The 25,017-nt window shown below is 36.0% G+C and overlaps 1 protein-coding gene across 1 annotated transcript in view; it reads right to left on the bottom strand.

The window, feature by feature from the left end:
• EIPR1 (EARP complex and GARP complex interacting protein 1) overlaps nucleotides 1–25,017 on the bottom strand; it is a 72,685-nt gene that overhangs the window by 14,030 nt on the left and 33,638 nt on the right. Inside the window, exons 4-6 of the mRNA XM_063389226.1 lie at nucleotides 21,475–21,631; nucleotides 9,713–9,812; nucleotides 3,289–3,425 (exon numbers count right to left, since the gene is read on the bottom strand). Coding sequence (XP_063245296.1) covers nucleotides 3,289–3,425; nucleotides 9,713–9,812; nucleotides 21,475–21,631 — 394 coding nt within the window. The remainder of the gene's footprint in view (nucleotides 1–3,288; nucleotides 3,426–9,712; nucleotides 9,813–21,474; nucleotides 21,632–25,017) is intronic.

The following is a 25,017-nucleotide window of genomic DNA, read 5'->3' as shown; positions in this document are numbered from 1 at the left end:
ACTGCTCTCCACCTACAGAAATCTGTTTCCCTGGAAACCTGCATAATCCCCTTAGCACCCACAGACCTAGAGTTCCCATTGCTAGTGCAGAGTTTAGGGAATTCCCAATTGTTAACAACAGTGACTTGTATAGATTTCTCAGCTTGCTTTGAAGCTTTGTCCTTCTATGTTTGTTTCTGTTAGGATCATCTGGAGTTAAAAGGAAACAGCAGTTCCAGATGATTGTAGCACAGCTCTGTAACAACTGTTACAAATGTCTGCTACTAAACCACAACAGTTTCAGATAAGAACTTCTTCACCCCTAAGTTGTTATACTAATTCCCTATATAGGACATCTAATTCTCCCTGTAGGAAAAGCTGAGATGCAAAGGTTGCAACAGATATCAACAACAGCTTTTTATTACTGCTCTGTATTGAATTTACCTTCTTGAGCTCTTGCATTTATCACTAATTTACCTGTGGCCCTTAAACTACTCAGCCAGACATAACCTCATCCATCTGGACCACTTTAGAAAACATCTGTAGTTCTGCTAAACAACCTAGCATACCTATTCAAAACATCATGTGCCATCAGTTTGCTTCCCTACCTTGCCTCTTAAACTTGGGTGTTGTCTGTTTGGTTTTTGTGTTTCCACTACTGTATGACCAGTTTTCTCCAAGCCAATATATCATCTAAAGTTCTGCTTAGATTTGACCATCTCCTACAATGTTCACTAGAACTTTTCAACATTTCATGAGCTTTTCATTTTTCTTTAAATGAAAAATTATTCTCTTCAGTAAACATATTGACCAAAACTTCCAATTTTTTTGTGAAAACTACATATTCTTAGGGTCTTTGTCACCATCATATAGTCTCTTGTTGTTAATAACTAACTACTAATACAAAGTAAAATAGCTCCAGAAGGAGAGATTCACAGTGTATCAGTGTATTCACAGTGTATACAGCACAGCCTGTACTAAGCCCTATCCTGACAGTTCTGGCAGTGACCAATGAAATTACAAAGATATCTAGCATCAACACACTTCTCAGAGTTTGAGAGGCTAAGGATATCATTCAGGTATGCCTTTCTACCAGCTACTCCAGGAGTGGAATTCAAGCTTCCACTTATTTTCTTAGAATATCTAAATGGCAAAAATTGTAAGTCTCAAGCATGCTTGCTGCAGGAAAACACTTCTTTCCTCCTTCACTGCACCTTTCACTTTTTTTCCTGCATTGCTTAGGGAATTGTGTGTAAGGACTTAAAAATACTACTGTCCATTGCATATTCAGGACTACTCATCATGAAATACCTCATCTCAACTTAACTATTATTCTGACAATTTGATCCCTTTCCTCCCCAACTACGAATATTCTTTTCATCACTTTTCACCCTACCTACAGCAATAGCACATACACTAAATTTCCCACTTACATCATAAGATTAATGCCAGACCACATGAACATTTTCTCCACCTACTGGCTCCACTTTCTCATATTATTCTTCTTACATATTATTTAGAATTTAGGCTTGGAGTCTGAATTTTCCTGATAAAGTTCTCTCTCTAAATCCAATCAGCCTAGTGTCTGTTTTCTCTGCTTCACGAGCTCTTCTCTGATTAAGACTGCTTCTTAGTCTAGTCTAGGGCTCTTCCTGCCAATCTTTTTTTTTCTTCTCCCCTCCTTTGTTTGCTATGTCCAAAACAATGTACTCTCTCGTACAGATATCATAACCACACTCTGCAGGAGAAGCTATTTTAACTACTTCTTATATTTCTTTTCACTTTGCTGGTAGAAGAGTTTTCTGCCCTTGATTCTTCCCTCCCCCCTCATTTGATGCTTCTTATACTGCCATAGTTTATATTGCCCTGACATTAAACTCCTACTTCTAGACTAACTAATTATTATGAGATACTCAAATAACAGACATATTACAGTGTAATTGAAAATGTGACTTACTATTCACATGCCTTTTGAGTATACTGCAAACTGCTTTTTGGAATAGCCTAGTTATCAAACTGGTTTAAGGACTATCTACTCTGAGCTTTACTTAAAGTAGAATAGTGGGGTTTGTTTTTGTTAACCAAGCTACCCCTTTCACTGAGGATCCAGACTATAATATCCAGATTAGCTTTCATAGAAGTTACTCAGAGAAATTCTTTTAATGCAAGATAGAGATACTTCTTCTAATGAGACAAAGCAGACTTTACAATATTTAATATTTTCTCTTCAAAACACAGTCTTTGGTTAAAGATCTGTATGCTATATGTTAGAAATAGGATTACAAAAACATTACAAAAAAAGCAAATTAATAAAGCCCCTTCTCCTTTGTCCTCTCTTTCCACTCTTTATAAAGTGTCTTTATAAATCTAAGTATACACATTACATAAAACTACATTTTTATATATCATTTTACAAGGCAAAGAACAGGACTTTCAAACAGGATGAAAAGCATACAGGAAGTGACTTTTAATTATTGTATTTTTAACTTTCCTTCATTAAATAAATCTTTTTTATTTACACACAGGACTAGCAAACAAGGAATTTATTGCTACAACTCTGAGCTGGCAGGAACCGCTGAACTAAATTTAAAGTCATCGCCTTTAAAGCAACAAAAGTTATTACAAGACATCAGTCTTCCCAGTTTAGTGATAAATTACTATGTGCTAAGGGGATAAAGTGTACTTTTAAAAAAGCTAGAAGAGACTTTAGTAGTCATGGCAACAGATGTGCACAACATCACTCCTTTGCTTATCAAAATCACAACTAAGCAGGGGAGAAAATGCCTGATTAGGTATATTCAAAGCTTTTATTTGATTATGATTTTGATAGATTCACTGATTTGTTATAACTAATATGCTACAATCTTTAATATACTATAGAACACTTTGTTAAAATCAGAAGTGAAGAGCCAACTTAACCTGTGAATTGCCTTCAAAGATTTAAGTCACCTTTAAATACTATGAAGATAGTTCATAGCACAGTCAGGACTGTTGTTAAACCATTTTCAGGTTGAATTACAAAACAGCTTCATTCAGGTAATCCCTATATATTGCACAAATCCTTGTGAGACTAGCACATAGTTCAATAAAACTCAATATACAAGTTAGAATTGAAGCTGAAGGGGAATACCAGAGAAAACTCTTTGTTACAATGCAACTCTATCAGCTATGCAAGCCTTTCTATTTCTTTTATAAACTATAGGTTGCCACTTATTGTTTAAAACAAAAAAATATGGTAGGAGCAATGCAAAAATCTACCTCCAAAGGAGATTGTCTTTTCTAGAGAACATGACTGCAAGCTCTCATTACCTCATGCTGCGTGTGTCCCACCCTCGGACAGTGGTATCGTTGGCTGTGGCAATCTGGGTGCAATTGTGGTGTGGACTCCATCTTCCTGAAGTAAATTTTAATTGTCCTTTCCCTTCCAAGGCTGTGGAACTAGAGAGCTAAAATAATGAAACAAAGCTGGCAATGTTTCTGAATGTAACACTAAAATCAAATTAGTTGCAATGAAGACAAAGCTGCTCAATAGCCTATTGCTCCAAGTGCGATGGACTAACAAATCCGAAGACTGCAGAAAAGAATGAAAGCTAGAGCTGATTTCCTACCACTAAGTTTTAAAAAGGCTTATGCAGTACAGTGTGTGCCAAAATATTAGAAGTACTGTACTTTTCTATAAACTAAAACAGTTCCAGATCATTGTTGAAATAGTAGATAGACAATATGGGCACAGTGCACAGATTTGTAGCTGCCACACACACGTGCATTTAGCTTCATTAACAGTCGTACAGGATATTTTTCATGTCAAAACGCCAAATTTTATCTGTAGTAACAGAATGATGGTATCAAAGACTCTTTTTGATAAATGTATATCAGCTTTTAAAAATAAAGAAATCAAGGCCCAGGTGCCCATGCAATCACATACATGCCTGTTAAAATAACAGTAGATACTAGATTGCAAATGTACAATCTGAGATATAAAGGTTTCAGTTCTAAAAACAGGCTTGCATGTCATGGACCAGGCAGCTCTGGATCTCCACAGGTAATGAAAAGAAGGTCCAAAATAATCAAACTTCTCTTTAAAGTTGTAGAGCACGTTATCCCCACATTCCATGTGAACATGGGGGAAATCAAAGCTGTTGACACTGCAAATTACTTTTACTACCAATCACTTATTGAAACTGTTTAATACCTGAAGAAGAAGAGGAAAATCAAAATATTTGCATTTAATCAGATAAAAAATTTACACAAATTTCAAGCAGCTACACAAACAGCAGACTTATTTGATTATGTTTCACACAACTTTCTTATTTCAAAATGTTTTATTATGAGGTATTTCACAAAAGCAGATTACTGCACTGGACCCTGTTGGATCCTAATACAACATCAATATTCTATTTAATAATAAATTTCTCAGCATATGCTTTGATGGATGAAAAGGACTAAAACATAAAAAGTGTTTATATAAATTTCAATTGACGTCAACAGAAAAATACGTTGTCAATACTGAACTACCTAAATCTAGATATATTGCATAAATGTAAAATACATGTATGTATTTTGCTAAATTTTATTACTACAACTCCATCAAGAATATCATATTTCTTTAACATGATAAACAATCTAGAAATTACAACTACAATTTTTTTTAAAGAATGTGGAATTCCCAGCATGCAAGATCATATATTGCTCAAGTGTTAATGAATAATGTAACACTGTAGCCAAACCTACTCCTCTAACACCATTCCTCCTCTAGAACAAATACTGTCTGAAAACCCTTATACAACTCACAGGCTATTAACAGAAACAAAAAACACTGCATAGGACACTGGACACCAGAAAATAAAATTAACTTTGTGGTTTTTGACATATACTAGATTCCAGGCACAACAGAATATTCATAGCTTGTGTAGATCATTTCAAAAATCAACTTAGGTTTCTTAAGCAGACTTGGCCAATCAAAGCTTAGATTGGGGAGAGAAAAGCAAATGTTAACACTGACAGTAAGATAGAACCAAAAAAGGGAGTATATTTTCTCAGGTATTTAAAAAATCTGCTCTTGAGATGGAAAGCATCACATATTCAAAATATGACTCAGGGCAGAGGATCTTTATCAGCAGTAGACAATACTTTCTCCAGCATTCCAGACACACACACATATATATATATTTAAGTATTCTCATTTTAATTTTTATAATGTAAGCTACTATAAAAAGATGAAACTTTTCTTCTTTGCAGTCAAAAGTTTAGGGTTGAGGCCAGCACACACACATTTTGTGATAATTCTTAACAATATGTGAAAATAATCACCTATATGCTAGATGGGCCAATTCATCCTTTACTTCACCAGCAATTCCTAAGTAAATTAAATGACATCTTTCCTTATACAGATGTCCAGCTATATATACAGCCAAGTTCTTAATCAACTCAATCTTCTTTTCCATGTTGTCTATGAACCTGAAAACAACTGCAAGGATTTAAAGGACAATTTGGAGATAAAAAAGAGAAGTTTTCATACATATAAAAGAATCCTTATGTAACAGAAGGAAGTCTAAAAGTTTCCTTCCTAGAAATCCAAGAAATAAGGAAACAAAGTTTGTAGTTAAAATGGAAAGAGGTAAGGACAGGCAGTATCCTTCGAAAAAACCAAAACCCCAATATATATTACATGTTAAAGGGTAGAGAAATTATCTATGAAAACCACAAGCAGCATGGAGACAGTGAACCAACTGCTCATGCTCTCGTCCAAGAAACGAGCTATGTGACCAAGAACAGAACAGAAAAGTATTTGGAAGAAAGAAATATTAAGGGCTACACTAAGCAGACAAACCCAAGGAGACTACTTTGAGATTGGCATTAAAAGGCATGAGTGTTTTTTTGACTTGTTACTGACAGAAACAGAAAGGTTGATGAGGATTGTAAATTGAGTTCAATTCCTCCAACTGCAGGAAACTACGCCACGTAGTCCTTTCATAACTTTTCTTGACACCCAAACCATCTTAAAACAATTTACCTTTTCAAATAGCCTCATATCGGCAGGTCAGAGCTATTCTCAGAATAGCTAAGTGACAGCATTCACATATTTTTAAGTGCTGAGTTTCTACATTACAATAAGAAAATATTTTTATTCTGTAAACACAAGTTTTCTGCTTTATACTACAAAAATGAAACTAAACATCAAGTTCATCCTCTGAAATATATTGTTATTCCTATATGCTGATGATGCATTCCAAGTTCTGCCAGCAGTAATTTTCATTATTTCACTCCTACTTCTATTCTATTGTTAAGGAGACCATTAAATAAAATTGGTTCCAACTCTATGAGCTGGTTTCTATTCTCATTCTGATCCAGTAATTTCCCTTTTATTTTTCTTCAGACAGTTTTCTGCCTTCCTATAGTTAATCTATGTTTATTCTAGTTGCAGTAATAATGGGGCACTAAAAAATTCTCAACTAAATTCCACAAGGTATTTCCTGTCTTGAGAAACTGCAACTATCTTGCCAAGAAAGCATCCCATGCTTATTCCTAACATCCTCTGCACTTGGCTACATCACTTTTATCCAGAGAGCCTGTGAAATCTTTCCCAAAATATATTCCGCCTTGCCTGGAATGCCACTGCCTGATATTATCTGTTGTTCTGAACCAAGACCACATGAAAGATGCTACCTAATCCAGACAGGACAAGAAATTTAAAAGGAATATAATTATATTAGTTTGGATTAAAATTATCAGAACCACACCTCTATTAATCCCCTTTGTGAAAACATATGAAAAACAGAAAAATACCTAGATTTTGGTATCTCTGTTTCACTCTGTTGCACTCATCTGCCATGCCAAACATACTGCATTTACCCGAGAAAGAGTTCTACCAATTTGTTGACATCTGACCTCAAATCTGTACACAGAAATATTAACTGTCGTCTTCTCAGCAGACACTATCCATACCTCGTGGATTGTCTGGGCTTCTCTTGGGTCCAGCTAATGATTATAAATGGCAAAGAATACCTAATTTAATTGCAAAAGGAAATGATGCAGTGAGCATGATTAGTTTCACCCCAGAAAGGTAATAAACAAAACAATAATAAAGGGAGTGATCAAAAGGATGGGAGAAGCTTGTCTTAATGTAAATACAGGCAAATTGAATATTGTAAGGAGGACACAAGTTTGCATAAAAATTGAAAGAAAATCAAAACCCTAAACAAAAACCAAAATGAACCCAAACAAGCCCACTGAACTGCACAGTAAACTACAGTTAGCAAATGCTTCTTATCCCAAGCTGACTAGACAATTCAGAGAATGAATACACCAAAAATTTTATCACCAAGAAGCTCAGAATGTATCGGGAACTCTCAAATTCTTCAGGCTAATTTTGATGACCAATGTGACTTGCAAATCACAGGCAGATACAGAAAAGGAACCAAATAAGACTCTAAAGTTTTGATCACTGTAGAGAAGTAGAAATTTTGGCCAATACATTTTAAAAGACATAAAATTTTAGACACACATATTATCAGTTTTTCATCTATAATGTACCTGAATTTTAGACAAACTTTCATAAACATGAAAGGTCCATAAAGAATAGCATTTGGTTTACCTCTTGCTATTAAAATGGCCTATAATATGTATGTATGCAAAAAAGGAAGCAATTGAAATGTGTTGTAAAGACAGGAAGACCAGTGATGCACCAGTGTTTACAAATACTTCCTTACTTCTATTACCTGATACAGATACAGTGGACCTATATCTGTATTTATTACTTTTAGCTAACAATTATGATATTATTCAACATTCCTTTATCATTTACTTTGCCTTCTAGAGTCCTTCTGTGCCATCAACATTTGATGCAGTACAAGTATTTTAGAAGTATCAATTAAAAACTATTTTTCATGAGGAATGCCACTTGAGATACTGAAAGGATGTGCAAGCTGAATGTTACTTCGAGGACAAAAATATTGATTCCCCAAATCATGCTGAAATGACAAAATTTGGTAGTCTACTCCTCTCCAAAATTAGACAGAAAATAATTCTAGCAATGGAAGAAAAAGAAAACAGAAATCATAGTTATCTGCACAAATATTGGTGTGACAGAATGAGAGTTTAGTTTTGAGAAAAGGAATAGTATAAGGAAGACACAACATAAAAAAACCTAGTAAATAATTCCCAAGCAATATAAGATGAGGAATAAAAACCACGTAAAATTTGGCATTCTTTGGAAGATTTCCACACAGAGAAACTGATAATACACACCAGAAAGCATTGCAAAGAAAATCACAGAATTATAGAATAGTTTGAGTTTGAAGGGGCCTTAAAGGTCATTTAATGTCAATCCCATGCCATGGGCAGAGACGTTTCAGAGAGGTTAGGATTAAGAAAAAATATGAGAGAGTCATGGGAATGTGGTTGAACAGTGAAAATACTAATTAACATTCAAAAGAATTCAGCAAGTGAGGACAGACCTGCACAAGGAGTGAAAGGAGAAAGGCAAAATGCTAAGTTGCCTAGCAGTCTCAGGACTTCAAAGAGATATGAGGACCCATAGCATAGAAGCACTACTAACCCTAAAATAGTTTTTCAATACTGTAGAAATGTTTGTGTATTATGCAGACATTAGGAATGAAATACTGGCTAATGCAAGTGTAATGCAAATCCAGGGGATACAATGCCACAGACAAGCTCCTGGAGGCAAGATGTCAGAACTCAACATCGATTTGATAAAAACAAACACTAATTTAAAGCCTTGGAAGGCAACATAGCACCAATTGAAGCTGCAGGTGAAAAAAAAGCGCTAAAGTTTCTCATCTAGAGGAGGAACCCAAAGGGCCTAACTATAAAGTATTAAACTATATTATATTATATTGTTACAATGTGAAATCTAGCAAAATACTAATAACTCAAGATATCATCTATTTGCACGCAATCAGATGGTACCAACAGGGAAGAGTTGGCAGTGCCTTGCCTATGCTGAAAAAACTGATTCTGCGTCATCCAGGAAAAAAAATTAACCCTGACCCGAGGAGTTAATTGTGACCACAGATCAGTTGAACAGTAATGTCCCTGTCATAACAAGTTTCCATTTGTAAGCACAGGCACAGACCTAAATGACTATACAGAATCATTCAAAGTTTTCTAAATACATTCTATGATATGGCATAATCGGACAAAAATCTATGCCAATGGCACTTTTATATATATGTTCCTGAATAAGACATTTTTAACAATAAGTGAAATAACCTGAATAAACTGCATATTACTAGATTAAACTAACATTGAGAATTGAAATCAGTACATCACAAATAGAGAAACTTATATTACGCTTATACAATCAAGAATTGTAAATTAAATAAGGGGTAGCATGGTAGTAACCAACATGAGTTACTACACCATTATGTGAATTCAGTAACCTTTGGCTTTACTGATCAATTTTTTTCCACTTACAGACATTCACCAAGTCAGCACTGCTTTATTCTAGATTACTCACTACAAAAAAGTAGGACAGTTAAGGGGAACTCATGAACACAGAAAATATTTACCCACTAGCAACAGATACTAAAATACTACTCTTAAGCACTCTTATTTAAGACAATGGTAGAATATTCATTTCCCCCACCTACATTATAGACAATGAGACACTTCTGAAGGAATAGTTAAAAGATTAGCAAATTCTAGGGTAGGAAATGTTGCTGTTTGCACTATATTCAAGTACAGCATGTTTTGTTAAAAGAAAATTTCTTACCACAGCTTTGGCTGAACTTTCCTCCAAATCCCACAATAATATGTTGTTATCGGCCAGTGAAATAATCTTTTTACCATCTCCCATTGGTTCCCACATAACACTGTAAAACAGGAACAGAAAAATAAAATAAACAACCCAATATTAAAATCCATCAGAATTTAAACTAGAAAGTAATTTTAATTCTGTGAATGTAATATATACCAAAATATGTTAAACCATATACCTTCTGGTTTTCTTTAGATGAAATCCATCTCATATTTTAAGTCCAAAATCTGCCATTAACTAGCAATTCGTAGCAGTCACTCTGCATACACACACAGAAATACAACCAGAGACCTTGATGTACACCAATTTTAGAAGGCTTTAGTTTGAAACCTCAGAGTTGTTCATACGGAATGTTACACATCCTTTTTGAAAATGCACCAAAAATCATAAGCCTTAGTTTTGATGCAAACTTTTTCCAATGCTGCAGCTGTCATCATGACTTAATCAGTATCTACTTTTAACCTGTGATTCACTTCATGCTATACAGGAAGGAATGCAAGAAATCAGTCCTGCTCTCTTATTCTATGAAAAGCAGTATATTTAAGCCAGTACAGTTACCTCAGCTAAATACATGCACGCTAACTCTAACAGAGGTAACAGTAAGACTGAAAGAACACTTGACATTTTAGGAGAATAAGCTTCTATTTTTGTAATTTTGTAACACTTTTGTAAGTTCTGCAACCTCTCAATAATCTTAGAGCAACAATATACCTGAAGGTAAGAGATCACAACTTTAGCATCAATAGGTTAATGGAGAAACACCTTTCCATTTTAAGACTGAAACTTCAGCTATGTAAAAGCATTTGATATGCTGTTTTCATCTTCAGTGCCTATTTGAAGTCCCACTGCTTGAAGCATATCGTAAGTCCATGACCAGACACAAGTTTTCTAGTTTATTTTGCTTTTTGTGTGAATCAATTCAGTAACTGGATGGTTGGAAACTGCAATGTTATAATTTATGGCTTAAATATCTTCATGAAGGACTTTTACCTATTACAGCAAAACCGTATAACATCTGCAGAGAAAACCACCCAAACCCTGAATGGGGCCTTGGACTGTAAATGGAGATAAGACAAAACTACTCAGGCCTGGGCTGGGGAAGAAGAACACATTCACAGAGGGATCAAGCTTAGAACCTTGGGGTGGAGGTCAGCCCCAGGGCTATCAGCTGCCAGGCTAGCACAGACCCACTCACCAAAGGGCGGGGGGGAGAGAGGTTTTGGGTGTCTGGTGAAAAAGTCTCTGGTGAGAAGCAGTGACCCCCATCCTCTGATGTGCACAGGAGCTCAGCTGTGGAAGCCCTTCACCCTGGGAAAGGTGAAGGGGCTGTCACGGCCCACCATGGGCTTTCCAGACCCTGCACCAGAGCACTGCAACATGAGGCAACAAATCCACAGAGCTGCAAATGACAATGTCAAAGCTGCCCTCCCTGGGGAGGCACGTGAGCATTACCACCTCAATATTATAAACATTCTTTAATCCACTGGATTCTATACTTTGTGGTGATAGCAGGGGACCCTCACCACCAAGCACACCAGATGGAGGGAGCCACGAGATGTCACTGGGACCCTCAGAAGGCTGATATGTCTCCACCGCAACCCTGTTACTCTCTCCCTGACCCCCCTACCCCTGCACACCTCTTCTTCTTTTCTAATACTTTCTTTCTTTTCTCTTGTTTTCTCTTTGCCTCTTTCACTACTAAATAAAATATATCAAGTGTTTTGGCACCAACATTAACCTTGTATGGTTTTAATCAAGTTTTGGGGTATATTTCAAACCTTTCTGGGTTTGATCCATTTTATTCACAGAAACTTAGTTCTCCTTGCTCTTCTGTGTTAATTCAGATTGTAACAGAGGGAATAGATGAAAGAAGGTTGCACAAATAGATGCAGCCTTGGATAAGTGAGCCCAACATTAGGCAGCCACTAGCAACCTTCCTAAACCTGCACTGCACACTATGCATGCTTCTATTTTATCCCAGGTTTTACTTTACTTCTATATTCCTACAACACTGGATATAACCTGCCTGGCTCTAGATCCAAGTGATGGAACTTCATCTAATCTTATGCTATAAAACACAAGGAAAAGACAATAAGAAGTTGCAGAAAGAAGTGACAGAGTATCTTTCTTTCATGCCATTAATAAAACAAAACTCAGCTATTCTCAGCTGACACCTTCCTCTTAAACTACTCTTTACTACACTTTTAGTAAAACAAGCATACAAGGCAGATGTCTGCACCTGTTTGTTGTTTTGTAAAGAAAAATCTGGAACTATAACTAAAAGGGTGCATTGGCTGACTCCTTACCCACCAGACTTTTCCCTAAAGCAACACAGCAGAATAAAGAAAGGACTGGCTTCTGCACCTATCTTCTGCTGAAAGCATGACCTGCACCCTTACTGTGTTGTCAATCCATGAAAATTACATCTATCTATAAAAGCCCATTTGTAGTGAGTTTTCTTGTATTAGAACAAAATCACTACATTTAGGTCATTAAGCTACCATCATGTTTTTAAATGTGTTTTAACAAGAACATGGTACTGGAACGATTCCATGATTTATTTTAAATTTGGCTGTTTTGTCTGTAGTATTGCAAATCTTATTTAACAATACACACTTTTGAAAAGTTGTATGGTACAACCTGGAAAAAACTTAGAAGCAATTGAAAATGAGTATTGATAATAAAAACGATGACATCCAGTTTTAATTACATGTTCAACTACATTTTGCCCATAACAATGTGAAGAAACCAACTGGCACTGCCATGCATATTTCAGAACTTTAGTGTAGTTGTGCTACACAGATACATCAGTTAGATCCTTCAAATAGATGAAAATATTTTATGAAAACATATAACACGATAAAGAAAATCAATGCACTATAACCTACATGTGATCACAACTAACCTTCCACAACCAAGTTCTCCAAAGTGAAATCGAAAAATATCAAGACCATCACATGGCTGAACAGGAAACTAAGACATCTTCAGGTTAGTTCTCATCACATTTATTTAAGTCCATCATTTTACTTACATATTGCTGAAAATATAACTGGTATTTGGTGTTGATCTATGTAGATATATTTTTAATTACAGAGAATGAAATCTGCTTTGACCACTTAACCACTTAACTTTATGAGCCCTTTCAGCCAGAGATCAGTATTTTTTATGCCTGTTGATAATACCTGCACCTGTCCTACATGAATCACTCAATTTTCAGTTGTAAAAGATAGATTGAAAACTATTTTTTGATGTTTTCAAAGGTAGGAAGAAAGGTCACATCTTCGAGCATCACTGAACTCCAATGTAAAAGAATTCTTAAAGCTGAAGACAGTGTGCTAATTAGAGCCAATTATAACTGAGCTGACACACCTTGCAATGAAAAGGTCTCTCCAACATTCACTCTATCCTTGTGAGGTGTCCATTTTACTTCTATTTCATTTTTCATTTATGGGTGTGGTTGTAGGCATCATTCAGATTTTATAATCTCAAGAAGAGGTCACCCAAATCACCCTTTGTGACATGTTCAGCTACGTTCTGTACTCATGACTGAACGTTAAACATGAAATACTATGGAGAAGAGGCGGGCAGGAAATATTGGTGAATGAAAAGAAAAAGTTACTTTTGAAGTAAAATACAAATTTTAGAGAAACTGAAGTTTTCATTTAGAACAGTTTCCAGCATAGCAATGATAATATCTAAAAAGGAAAGCAGATAAACCCGGCAGTTCCACAGTGCACCAACAGCTGCTGACGCTTACAGTTTTCAGAAATGGACAAGACAGTTGTCAAATTCACAGCTGCCACTCAAAAACTGAGTGGCAACTTCAGGGCTGCTCTTTAAATAATCTATAAACAGAAGACAAGCAACTATATATGTTGTATTTTACCCTATTTTATTATCATCTAACTAAAGATGCTTCAATTAAGCTTGCAGGTAGTTGTTTTTGGTATAAAAAAATAAAATTAAATCCTACAGAGAACATAACCTTAACAAAATATACACGCATTTAAAATATTCACTGAAATGCACACATGAAAGGACCCCATTATCTTTTTCTATGCTGAAAAGATAGTTAACACCTTTGTCAATAAACATACTGAGCTTTTACAAATTAACAATTCCAAGTCCCCCATTATAGACTAAGGAAGAAAAAGCAACATGCAAACACTTTCAGCAACATGAACTGCAGTTAGGCTACAAGAGTTGGACAAATCAAGCATTAACTACTGCTTAACTGCAATTACAGAAGTGACAACCGTTTATTCTATAAATGGAAAAAAAATTCCTAGAGTGAAAACCCTCATGCACTGAAAAATGGAAAATATACCCATACATTTGGTAACTCCATCCTGCAGCTTCCATGTAGCCCACCAGAAAAATTCACATATTAAGAACTCAAATATCGTGCCTTCTTTGGATTACAATGATTCCAATTTAAAGATGGAATCTTTAAATCATTATCTGATATCTTATTAGATAATCAAGACATTAATTCTAAGAGACAGGAGATCAGACCAAGTACAACCTGGAACCCACGATTCTTGTTCCCTACCCAAGTGCTCTACAAAACAGCCACGTTTCTGAATGAAATCAGTTCTGGCTATTTTATATTGCACTGGAGTCTGCTGCAGGGAACACAAGTTACATTTCACCTCAAAATTATCAGATATTGAGGATCTAATTTGGAGTACAGCTCCTTAAGATGCAGTGAAACAAGAACCACAGCTTCCTAAAGAAAGTCTAGAAGGTAAGGTGAACATTTTAGTTAAAAAGCTGCTGAGAAATAAGAAATGAAGGATTATTTTGGACAATACTCCCAAAGACAGCTGGGCTTTATTCTGACTCTTGCATTATTATTACATTCAGAAAAATTAAACTGCTTTACAAACACAAAAGCATCCCAACAAGAGGTGCCACAGAAAAATCACTTATTTCTAAAATATTTTTTCCCTAAATTATCATTGTATATGCCTGTACAACACACTGCTCATGGAGCAGCTGCTGTCACAGATACCACTTCTATTTTGTTGCCTAAACGGGGCTTAAAAAAATCCCAAAGTGAATATTATGGATATTTGACATGTCAGGAAAGAAACTGGCTTGTCTGTCAAAGATCAGTAAGTTGGTCAGCCTAGGAAAAACATTTTTGTAGTATCAATGTCCATCAGGAAAGCTCCAGGTAAAACTCCTGCCCAGCCTCTGGAGTCCTCAGGATGACAGTATTTTTTTTCACATACTAAGGCAAAAATTAAGGGCTGAAACAAACTTATTTGCAAAACAGCTGGAGTGAGCAAAAACAATCTCTGCAGACTTATTTTAGAAAAAACATGTATTGACTTTTGAGAGGGACAATTCGAGTATTTTCATAAGGGATTTTTCAAAGATGGAAATATGGATATAGCATATGCTTACTAATTTATACTGTTTGTAACAAACTGCATGGTTGGTCAGGGGAATAATATCTCACAAAGCAGAATATTCCTCTGAGTATATTTCTCCAGTGATTTAAAACATGTGCCTAGGAAGAAAATGATGATTGCCTAGATCTGTACTGACAGTTGAAGAAAATCACCACTCCTGTTCAGAAGAGCAGAATGCTAAAGGTTCACACAGGTTTACAAAGGTTTAGCATACATGTACCTTCTGACACCTCTAATCCAGCAACTGTTCATTCTGGGGAATTTGAGGTGAAGAGACTGCAAGAAGCAGCTGGGACTGTAAGGAATGTGTTCTCCCTAACTTACCTCACTCACCATTGCCCGAGACTGAACGCTGGCGTGGATGGACTGTGGGAGGCTGCAGGGCACCCCTTTGGATCTCACAGACATTTTACCAAAGAGATGCACTTAATCACAAATGTACAAGGGTCATTTTTTTAATCCAAAAGACATCCAAAAGACATTTCAAAATCCTGAGTTCTTAACTACTATGTAAGCAAGTGTCAGCAGCAACATTGCTACATCTTTGGTCATCTCAGAATATTGTGCTGGAAAGAATTCTACTCTGAGGGATAAATGTTCTAAATAAGAAGTGCTTAACGGGGTTTTGAAGAGCAAACTGGAGTCTGATACCAATAAAACAGGGGCACCTGTTCAGTTAATTCCTCACAAACATTAAAATTTTTTCCTGCTTAACTAATTTTTTTCACAGTTCTGCAACACCATTTTTCTTTAAGATTTCACACTAACATTTTACACAATTCATACGACTGAAAATAAAACTATTAGAATAAATAGAATACTAGTGTAATAAACAGAAGTATCTATTTCACCTGCAATATAGAAAGGGCATTATCAGTACTGATAAGCAGCTGTTAAGATTCACTCCCAGTGAAACAACTTGCCACGTATTAAGTTAGTCCAATAAAACTGTCTCTATACTTACTGTAATATCAGAAGTAGCTGATGGAATATGTGGAATGAACCAAGTGTGGAAGAATTATTCTTAAGTGCTGAAAATTTCAGATAGCTCTGAAATTTTGTGCTTCATGTGAAGATACAATTAATATCTGCTGGGCAGCTGTTGCAAAACCCTCCCCCTCCAAAAAAGCACAGAGTTCAGTTTATATAACAGAATATGCAACAGTCCTGACAGTCTCACAGAAACCTCTACACAAATATCAGAGAGAGCCCTGTCATCACAATTATATTTCTGGTACTGGGACATATAAAATAAGATAAGGTTAAAAAATTTATGATTGCATTTATTACATGTATTCACTATAAAATATATCTAACAGTTACTGTACCAAATAGTCAAGACCATACAATCCGTCTAAAAATATTGTTACTTCCAGGTTTATATTCATTAGGTACAGACTATTAAACAGTTTTAGACTTTTTTAGACTTTTTTTTTTAATGAGACCCTAAGGTAGAACTTTTACACACATATCCTGAAGCCTACAGAGGACTACTATAGAAGAAGTAACATTATCAACATTATGACAGGAAAGAGAAGTGATGACTAAACAATGCATGAAAGTGTTAGAGCTATTAAAAACACCGTTTTCACTTTTCTTTTGGGTTTCAAATTCTTTTAGTTCTTGGCTTTTTTACTTGAAAATGTTTGTTTTTTGTGGCTTTTGGTTTTTTTAAAATAAATGTAAAGGCCAAAAACGTAAGTAAAACATTACTGAATTTCAGTTATCTGTCTTCAGGGCATCAATTATGAATGTGCCTAACAATGATCAGGTGACTGTGTGCATTATTGGAATGAACATGATGAAACTGAAGCAATAAAACACTATGTATGGCGTCTTCTTTATCTTAAATGAATTAAATCTTTACTCAAGTTGAAAGGACAGTAAGAGCAAGCAAATTGAGTACTTCTGTAAGAAGCCAACCTTAATGAGGTTGATCTGTACTGTGTATGGCCAAGGAAGAGATGGTACTTCTCTGGACTCTATTTGGAGACCTTCAATGAAATACCAAATAAAAATCCAAGCACTTAAAACCTGTGGGAATAGTTCATTTATAATAACTTTCTCCTTTGTAAATTCAAAGTTCTAATTTAATATTTCAATGATAAACATCCTGGAGTTCTTGTAACATCTGTGACTCTAAAAAATTTATAATTTGTCTTTCTCTCTACATTCCCTTAGATCTAGTAATATTTGCATGTTCATATCTAGGATTGATTGAGTGAGACACACACACACAAAAAAAAATTAACCTGAGCTAGTAGAGCAGCCTAATGAAGTAATCTGTCATTATTCCTAACATATTCATCCTTTTCAAACAAAATTTTAGCAGCTCTTGTTTTTTATATAAAACATGAATTCTTCATTCCTCACCTTTCAGGCTTCTCAGAATTGAGCCTCCACTTATATTGTCTCTGTAACCTCCCATCATTTTCCCTTTACAGTTGTATTTCACTGTTCATCTAACACTTTCCCCTTATTTATTTTCATTTTATTCCACATTTACTCCATAGATCACAATCCAACTTACTTCACCTTTTCCCCTGTCTTTTGAAGTACACAGCTTAGTACTGAACAGGATCTACTCCATTTTATACCTGCCACCTTTGGAAAGCAAAAGGCAAGATGTTAAACATTGAGAGGCAAACTTGCTTTCAGCAGATGCAAGAGAAACTCCCTGCTGTGTTACAAATTCATGATCTCACAGATTATACTTTCACTTAGGGCCTGCAGTATTCTTCTACTCCAAGGACTACCCTGTCAAGTCTACTACCGAAAAAGTCTGCAGCAAAACTGAGAGAGAAGTAGAATAACTTCTCTGTTACTGTTCTAAATGCTAAAATATAAGTCTTCAGGGGTTTAACAGACAAGAGTTCTGAGGATTCCTCCAAGCTGCATCAGAGGAATAACCAAAATCTCATTAAGTGCTGTCCCATTTCCTTGGCCTCTCCTGTTTAGACAGTACCTTGGACTGCTTCTTGCAAGATACCCAGTGACAAGTTCCTTTAGTTGAATCTTACAACCTTGCATAGACCAACACACTTATTGTTATGTGGGTTTAACTCTGTATGAATATATATACTCATCTACAGAAGGAATTTATTGAAGGGACTTATTTTCTTTTTAAACACACACCATGTGTATCTGGGGTTTTCCACACTGAAAGTAATTCACTCAGTATTTTTGCACTTGAAATCTTTCCATTTTGGCTTACATGAGGAGCAGCAGGCAGAGGATGAAAAATCTTAGGCTAGAATCAAACAGAACAATTAACAGGCCTATTTGCTGGCATAATTTAAGCATCTGTTTAATTTTCTGGACTCTCTTTATGCCATACAAGAGTTTGACTAAAAATGCTGGTGAGGCCCAAATTCAAAGCTTGGAGTCAGTAAAAAATCTCAGTAACTAAAAATGAATAGTTACGCTTCATTTTTAAACACAGTAACTCATGCAATCCAGACAAAATGGAACTGTAGAAAAGCAAATTCTTCTTCACTTGCCTGTACTGTCTTGGAGATTAGATTTTTGCCAAAGGTTTTGTCAAGACTAGAAAATTATTTCAATAGATCCTGAGCAGGAGGAGCACAGTGTTCAGTCACACCCCAGCAAAGTTTAAGATTTCAGTCACAATCGATTGAAAACACTATTTTTGTCTTGGTTCATAAGAGAGAACTGCTATTAAATATGTCTCTGCTGGTTTTTAGTAAGAAATTTCAGAGGCATTGGAGCACAGCATTCCATAAAGAAGATGAGATAAAGGTAAAAAAAATGCAGAATCAGTTCTTAACATCAGTACAGATTTCAACAAAACCAATACCTGATACACCAGACATGGAAAAAATCACACCTTTGTGTTTCTTAGTGCATGATACCAGAAACAGAAAAAATCTGTGAGGTAATTTTTCAGCTAACAGGCTTACCTTGAAAAATGCATGATAAGGAACAAAGCAGAGCAGGGTCAAAATTAGCAAAATTACAACCAAATAAAGCCCTGAGGAGGGTGGTAGATGCCACAGTACATAACCAGTTGCATGTTACAGATTTGCTTTTTTTCCTGATTTATAATCAGGACTCAATTACCTATGATCTGCAACCAGATCCATAAATCTCATGAAGCATCTGTGCTATGGATACCAGACACACAAAAATATCTTTCTATGAGCTGCTATCTGGAGTCGCTGTTACAAAGATTGACACCAACGTTACATGCAGCCATCTTTAAACTGTACTGGCAGCTCTGCCCACTCTTCCAGGCCCAACATACAAAAATATGATAGAAGCCCAGCTTTTCTTTAATTTTTTAGCATGCACTCTGACTTATTAACTTAAAATTAAAGTTAATTTAAATTAACTTAAAAATTGAAGCCTGTATCAAGTCATTCATGGTTGCACTCACACTGCTCTACTGCATGCTGTGGATTAAGCAACCTCCTTCCTTAAAGTGCACATGGTCACACTAAACTTGGGTCCAGTGTTCAGCCTTTGGTTTTCCAGGCAAAACGTAAAGGGTATGTATGCTCTAATGGCAAGGCAAATGACAGATCCTTCTTACTGCAAGTGTATGGTGCCAGACCACCACTGATCTCATAGTGATTGTGTACACTAGAACGCTGGTCTTACACTGTGGTTTGGAAAGTATTTACACTTTGCACTGAGGAAAATTGCTTTTCTGATTTACATTTGGTTCCAACAACAATTGAACCCTTAATGTCTAAATAGCTTCATGTTCTTCTAAACACCTAAATACAAAGGATATTCACATTGCTATTTGCAGCCAGCATACTGCTCAGTGGGGCGTGGCCTGTTATGTGACACATTTAGCACAAAAGGCCTATTTACTCATTTATGAGCTGTGTCCAATAGGAGTGAGACAGAAATAGGGAAGTCTGCTCTAAAACAAGATCCTCTAACTCAACTGTGCTTGCCTGAGATGATGTGAGGAGTACTAATGCCAAGTATTCTCTTCCACCTTTAATCTGTCTGTAACACTGGACATGTCCAAAACTCTATGCATGCATATACACATGCACCTATAGATAAAGGACATTAAATAACAGCAGACATTTGTAAGCACTGAGTACTGAACAAAATCAGATAGCAGATGACTGAAAACTGTGCATGAGCTTGTTATGAGCTATTATTAGAGGAAAAAAAATATTCTGGGCATTCATATAATTTAGATACTGATAAAAAGCAGCGATATGCCTCCTACTCCTCCTTTAGTGATCTGGCTACCATACAAAGTTCTGGCATTCCAACATCAGATAGAAACTGATTATAGAAAATTTAAAGACAAAAGGCACAAAACTTAAAAGGGTAAACGGTAAAGATTAAAACAAACAACAAAATCTCTCCAGTATCGTTGGGAATATTAATTATCAAAAAGCATCAACAATAAAAATTGAATTAAAATAGTAAAAGAATTACAACGAGAAGTACCCATATTAAAATATGTAGTAAAGATTTAAAGAATACTGCTATGAAGAAATTTAACACTCAGAAAACTTGTATCTTAGAAAAAAGTCATCTATACATTTTTGAATGCACTGATATGTCATATCTTTTCAAGAACCGCCAAATAAAAATTACCTCCAACTTACCCTTTTTCTTTGGTTAAAATTTAATCTGCAAGGCTCAAACTGGAAATCCGTGGCTAGAAATGGATACCTAAAATTAACGATATGCCCTGCATCTAGTCAAGAAGCAGTGGGAGAATGTCATATACACACATCCATAAAGCACCAAACTTGCAAATTCACAATGGACAAATTTAACTTTCTTTTAAATAACAGAAAGGGAAACAAACCTCTGTAATAACCTCTGCTGTATTGCAGCTCTCCTTGTCTTGACCATACAACAGATAGAGTAGTTACACAGGCACCATGTAACATAATGAATTCTTATCTTTATGAAACAATAAATTACTCACACTATCCGTTGAGTGAAGACTAACAAAGAAAATCTTATGTGCAACATCAAATTTATATTCCATTAAAAGATTCAAATTCTAAGTATTATACCTTTTGAAACAAAGGCTTTCGATGGGGGCAGGTGGGGAAAAACACATTCAAACAGTACACAGGCTGTTACTCCATATGTGTTTGCAGGACTATAATAAATGTTTTTAATCTATGAAACATCTGGGACTAAAAATCCCATTTATACTTTTTTTTTTTTTAAGATAGAATACTTTTAAAGTGCATAGCATAGCTTCTACAATATAAATCTGCTCAAAACTAACAGCATGGGTCTATCCTTCAGGCTTTTTCTAGGAGTATAAAATATGCAGAATCCTACCAGGCCATATTGCCATGGGCTGTGTTGTCAAGGTGACAGAGTAGCTCCAGGGTTTGAGTGCTGCTTGATGAATCATCAGGGGATTCATGACTGCCTGATTCCAATTCCTTCGGCATCCTCCACACAGCAGCACATGTCATGACTTTAGTGTCTGAAGCTAAGCAACAGAGAATAATGTCAACAGATCATTGTATGGGAGACGTATTTTGTACACACTGCACCAACATTTACAGAAATCTATAAGCAATGCACATCTGCTGTTTGAAATATTTAAAAATGTTATACCAAGATGAATTCAAAGAATGCAGAATGTGGCTACAGACACAGACCCCAAGTTAGCAGTCAAGTTGCTACAAAACTCATAATTAGCATGTATTTAATGTGTGTCTCCCTGAACAAAAAGCAAAATTAGGTGCTCATGAAAACTCTTTGGGATGCATGTTTCCAAGTTTCATTCCCCATAGTGATGTTAATGAAAATGACCCACGAGTTACATTGCTTGATTCTTTAACACTAAAGATACAGACATCATTTAAACAGTTTTCTTTTAACAGCTATCTTCAATTTAATCCAGAGCGTTGTCTCATATCCTTCCAATAACTGTTTATTGCAAAATTAGTTTTCCAGTGCAAGCACATACCTCTAACCCCAGCAAATAAATACAGATTCCAAAAGACAAACTGAACTTACACACATACAGCAAAGTATTAGAGTGTATGAAGAACAAGGCAATTGTAGATTGAGGAGAAAACACCATAGTGTCTGTGCACATATGGCATTGCCTATCACCCAATATAGCAATTTGTAGCAGTGTAGAACGTGAGGAGACCAGAGCAGCAGTGCCTATGTTCACCCTGTTCCAGTCACTGGTTCGGGGTTCACTGAAGATGAACGGGTCGGTGTGATCCACGCCAGCGGGAACAAAGAAACCAGCCACAGTCATGGTAAGCAAAAGCAGGGGGAATGACTGCCGGTGCCAGGATGAGCTAAATCAGAACTCCAGAGGATAAGCAGCAATGAATGATACATTTTCTGTTCTGAGGTCATTTTAGAGGCCTCTATCTCCAAGTACATGTGAGCTGATTTTAGTCAAGAACATCTGATTACAGAGCTGTGAGCAAACGTGACCAACTTCATCAGTGGAAAGGAAAATGGCAGCAACTGTAATGAGAGTGTTTTCAAGAGGAAGTAAGGGCACTGAAAAGGCCTTCTCAGGCTAAAATAGTACTAATGGAGAAAAAAACGTGTCTTCTAAAGGTCACCAATCTGGATATTCAATATAGAAAAAGAGGCACCCAAACAACACAGAATAGGACAAAAGGTAATCGATACATAGTAAGTCCTGAATACAAGAATGCAGCCATGTTTAAAATGCTGCTACATTAAATAAAAGAAAAAAGGAAAAAGGTAGTTAGGGTCAAACCTGTATTAAGAAAAGGCCATTTCTGTGACAGGTAATGGGAATAGGAGGCCTTTATATGAATTCAGAACACACAATCACTGGATATTTGATAGACTGTGCTGAGCATTAATTATATGTATGATGCACATAACTCTTCTACAGTAATTTGGATATACAAGTTGAACACAATAAAAAGATACCATACATCTAAAGATGATAAAAAATCCCTTATTTATTAACACCTAATTGAACTTCTGCTAATTGTAGAGCATGCTAACTAAACAGCTCTTTCAGAACCATTTCAGGCAAATTATTTACTGTAGATCCACGTGCCACTGAGAAAGAGAAGAAAGCAGCAGTGGATGGCTATCCTTCCTTGGAAAAGGGTAAACCCACTCACAGTGTGTGCTGTACACCATGCAAGCAATAAAGAACTTAATGAGCAATATAGCTTAAGAAGGGGACATTTATCAAACGTTTCACTTCAATGTGACAGAACAGTAATGAACAGTTTCTGGTAGATTATAACTACTAAAAGGTCTGTACCACACATATAAAGCATTACCTTTTCCGTTATTGTCAAGATCATGGCAGAGAACCACAAAAGCAAATTATGGAAAACAAACTACATGTTCCTCAAGACATCTTTCCTCTCCAGCACAATACTACAAATCTTAAAGAGACTTTAAAACTTTAAAATGCCACAATACAGAAATGAAAGAGGCCCTTTCCACTCTCATGTGTCACACATACAGCAATACCCAACATTGATATTTCATTATCCTGGTTCAGTTTCAATTCAGACTTCTCATTTCATTTACAAAAATCTGCTGTTATTCCATTTTTCTTAAAATTCTCAGATAATTGTGAAGCTGCCTGTAAAACTTGCATAATCACCTCCTACACCACATTTTTTCTGAAAAATTTCAGCAGACCACATTCTTATCAAGTTTTCTTGCTAGTAGACGGCTAGGTGGTCCCAAAATTATGTCAAACTGTGGTTGGTAAAACATGGAGCAAGCGCATTAACCTTTCTATGCCCTGTATCTGTTCAAGAAGCAGTGAGAACGAGTCATATATGCACACCCATAAAGCAAGAAACTTGCACATATACAATCGACAAATTTAGCTTTCTTCTGAACACCAGAAAGGAAAAAGAAACAAATCCCTGTAATAAACTCCTCAGTACTGAGCTCGCCTTTTCTTGTCTTCAGCAAGAAAAATGAGTAGTTACACAGGCACCATATAATACGAATTCTCATCCTTAACAAACAATAAATTATTTCCACATAGGCCAAATCCATTAAGGGAAGACTGAAAACCAAAGACAGAAGAGCAACATCAAATTTATATTCCATAAAAAGATAGAAATTCCGAGTATTGCTGCTTTGTACAGCAAAGGTTTTAAACGGAGAGAGGTAGGGAGAAACACATTCTCAAGACATCTTTCTTCTTACCACAGCACCACAATCTTAACAACAGCCTTGAAATGACATTTTAGCTACTTAAAACTGGAATATTAGTTCCTTGCACAATCAGATTTCCAGACTGAAATCCCTAAAACAACTAAACAAGCATTATTTTGAAGACTGAGGGAGGCCAAAGCTGAAGTGTATATGGAGAGAGAGAGAGAGAGAGAGAGAGAAATCCCTGAGAAACTTGACATGATCCAGGCTCCTACAACTCTTTGGTGGCTTGAAAACTGAAGTACGGGTTGGTGCAGAATTTCATATGCAGAATTTTGTGCAGTTCCATGCCTGTTTTAATTACTGGGACTAGTGGTAAGGGATAAATAAAATTGTACATCAGAAAGGGATAACACTAAAAGCCAACAAGCACAAAACTTTGACACTCAGCATAGACATTATCCTCCACTTTCAGCTGGGTTTGATGATGCTCAGGTAAGGAGACAGACCACTTTCCAGCTGCTGAATGTCAATCCGTCTTGAACAACTTTACGTGCATTGCAAGTATTCTAGTTTTAAACTTTAGAGAAATTCTGGAATTAGATATATGGTTGAAATCTGTAGAACAAAGACTTGATTCAAAGTGCTACTAACTTCTCCTTGGACAGTTCTGACATTTTCTTAATTCCCAGATGTGTGAAACCAAAATGGAATTTCCACAGCCACCCAGAGAAG

The sequence above is a fragment of the Prinia subflava genome, chromosome 2 (assembly GCF_021018805.1).
Source record: "Prinia subflava isolate CZ2003 ecotype Zambia chromosome 2, Cam_Psub_1.2, whole genome shotgun sequence".
Classification (NCBI taxonomy): domain Eukaryota; kingdom Metazoa; phylum Chordata; class Aves; order Passeriformes; family Cisticolidae; genus Prinia; species Prinia subflava.
This window is presented reverse-complemented; position numbering and strand designations above follow the sequence as displayed.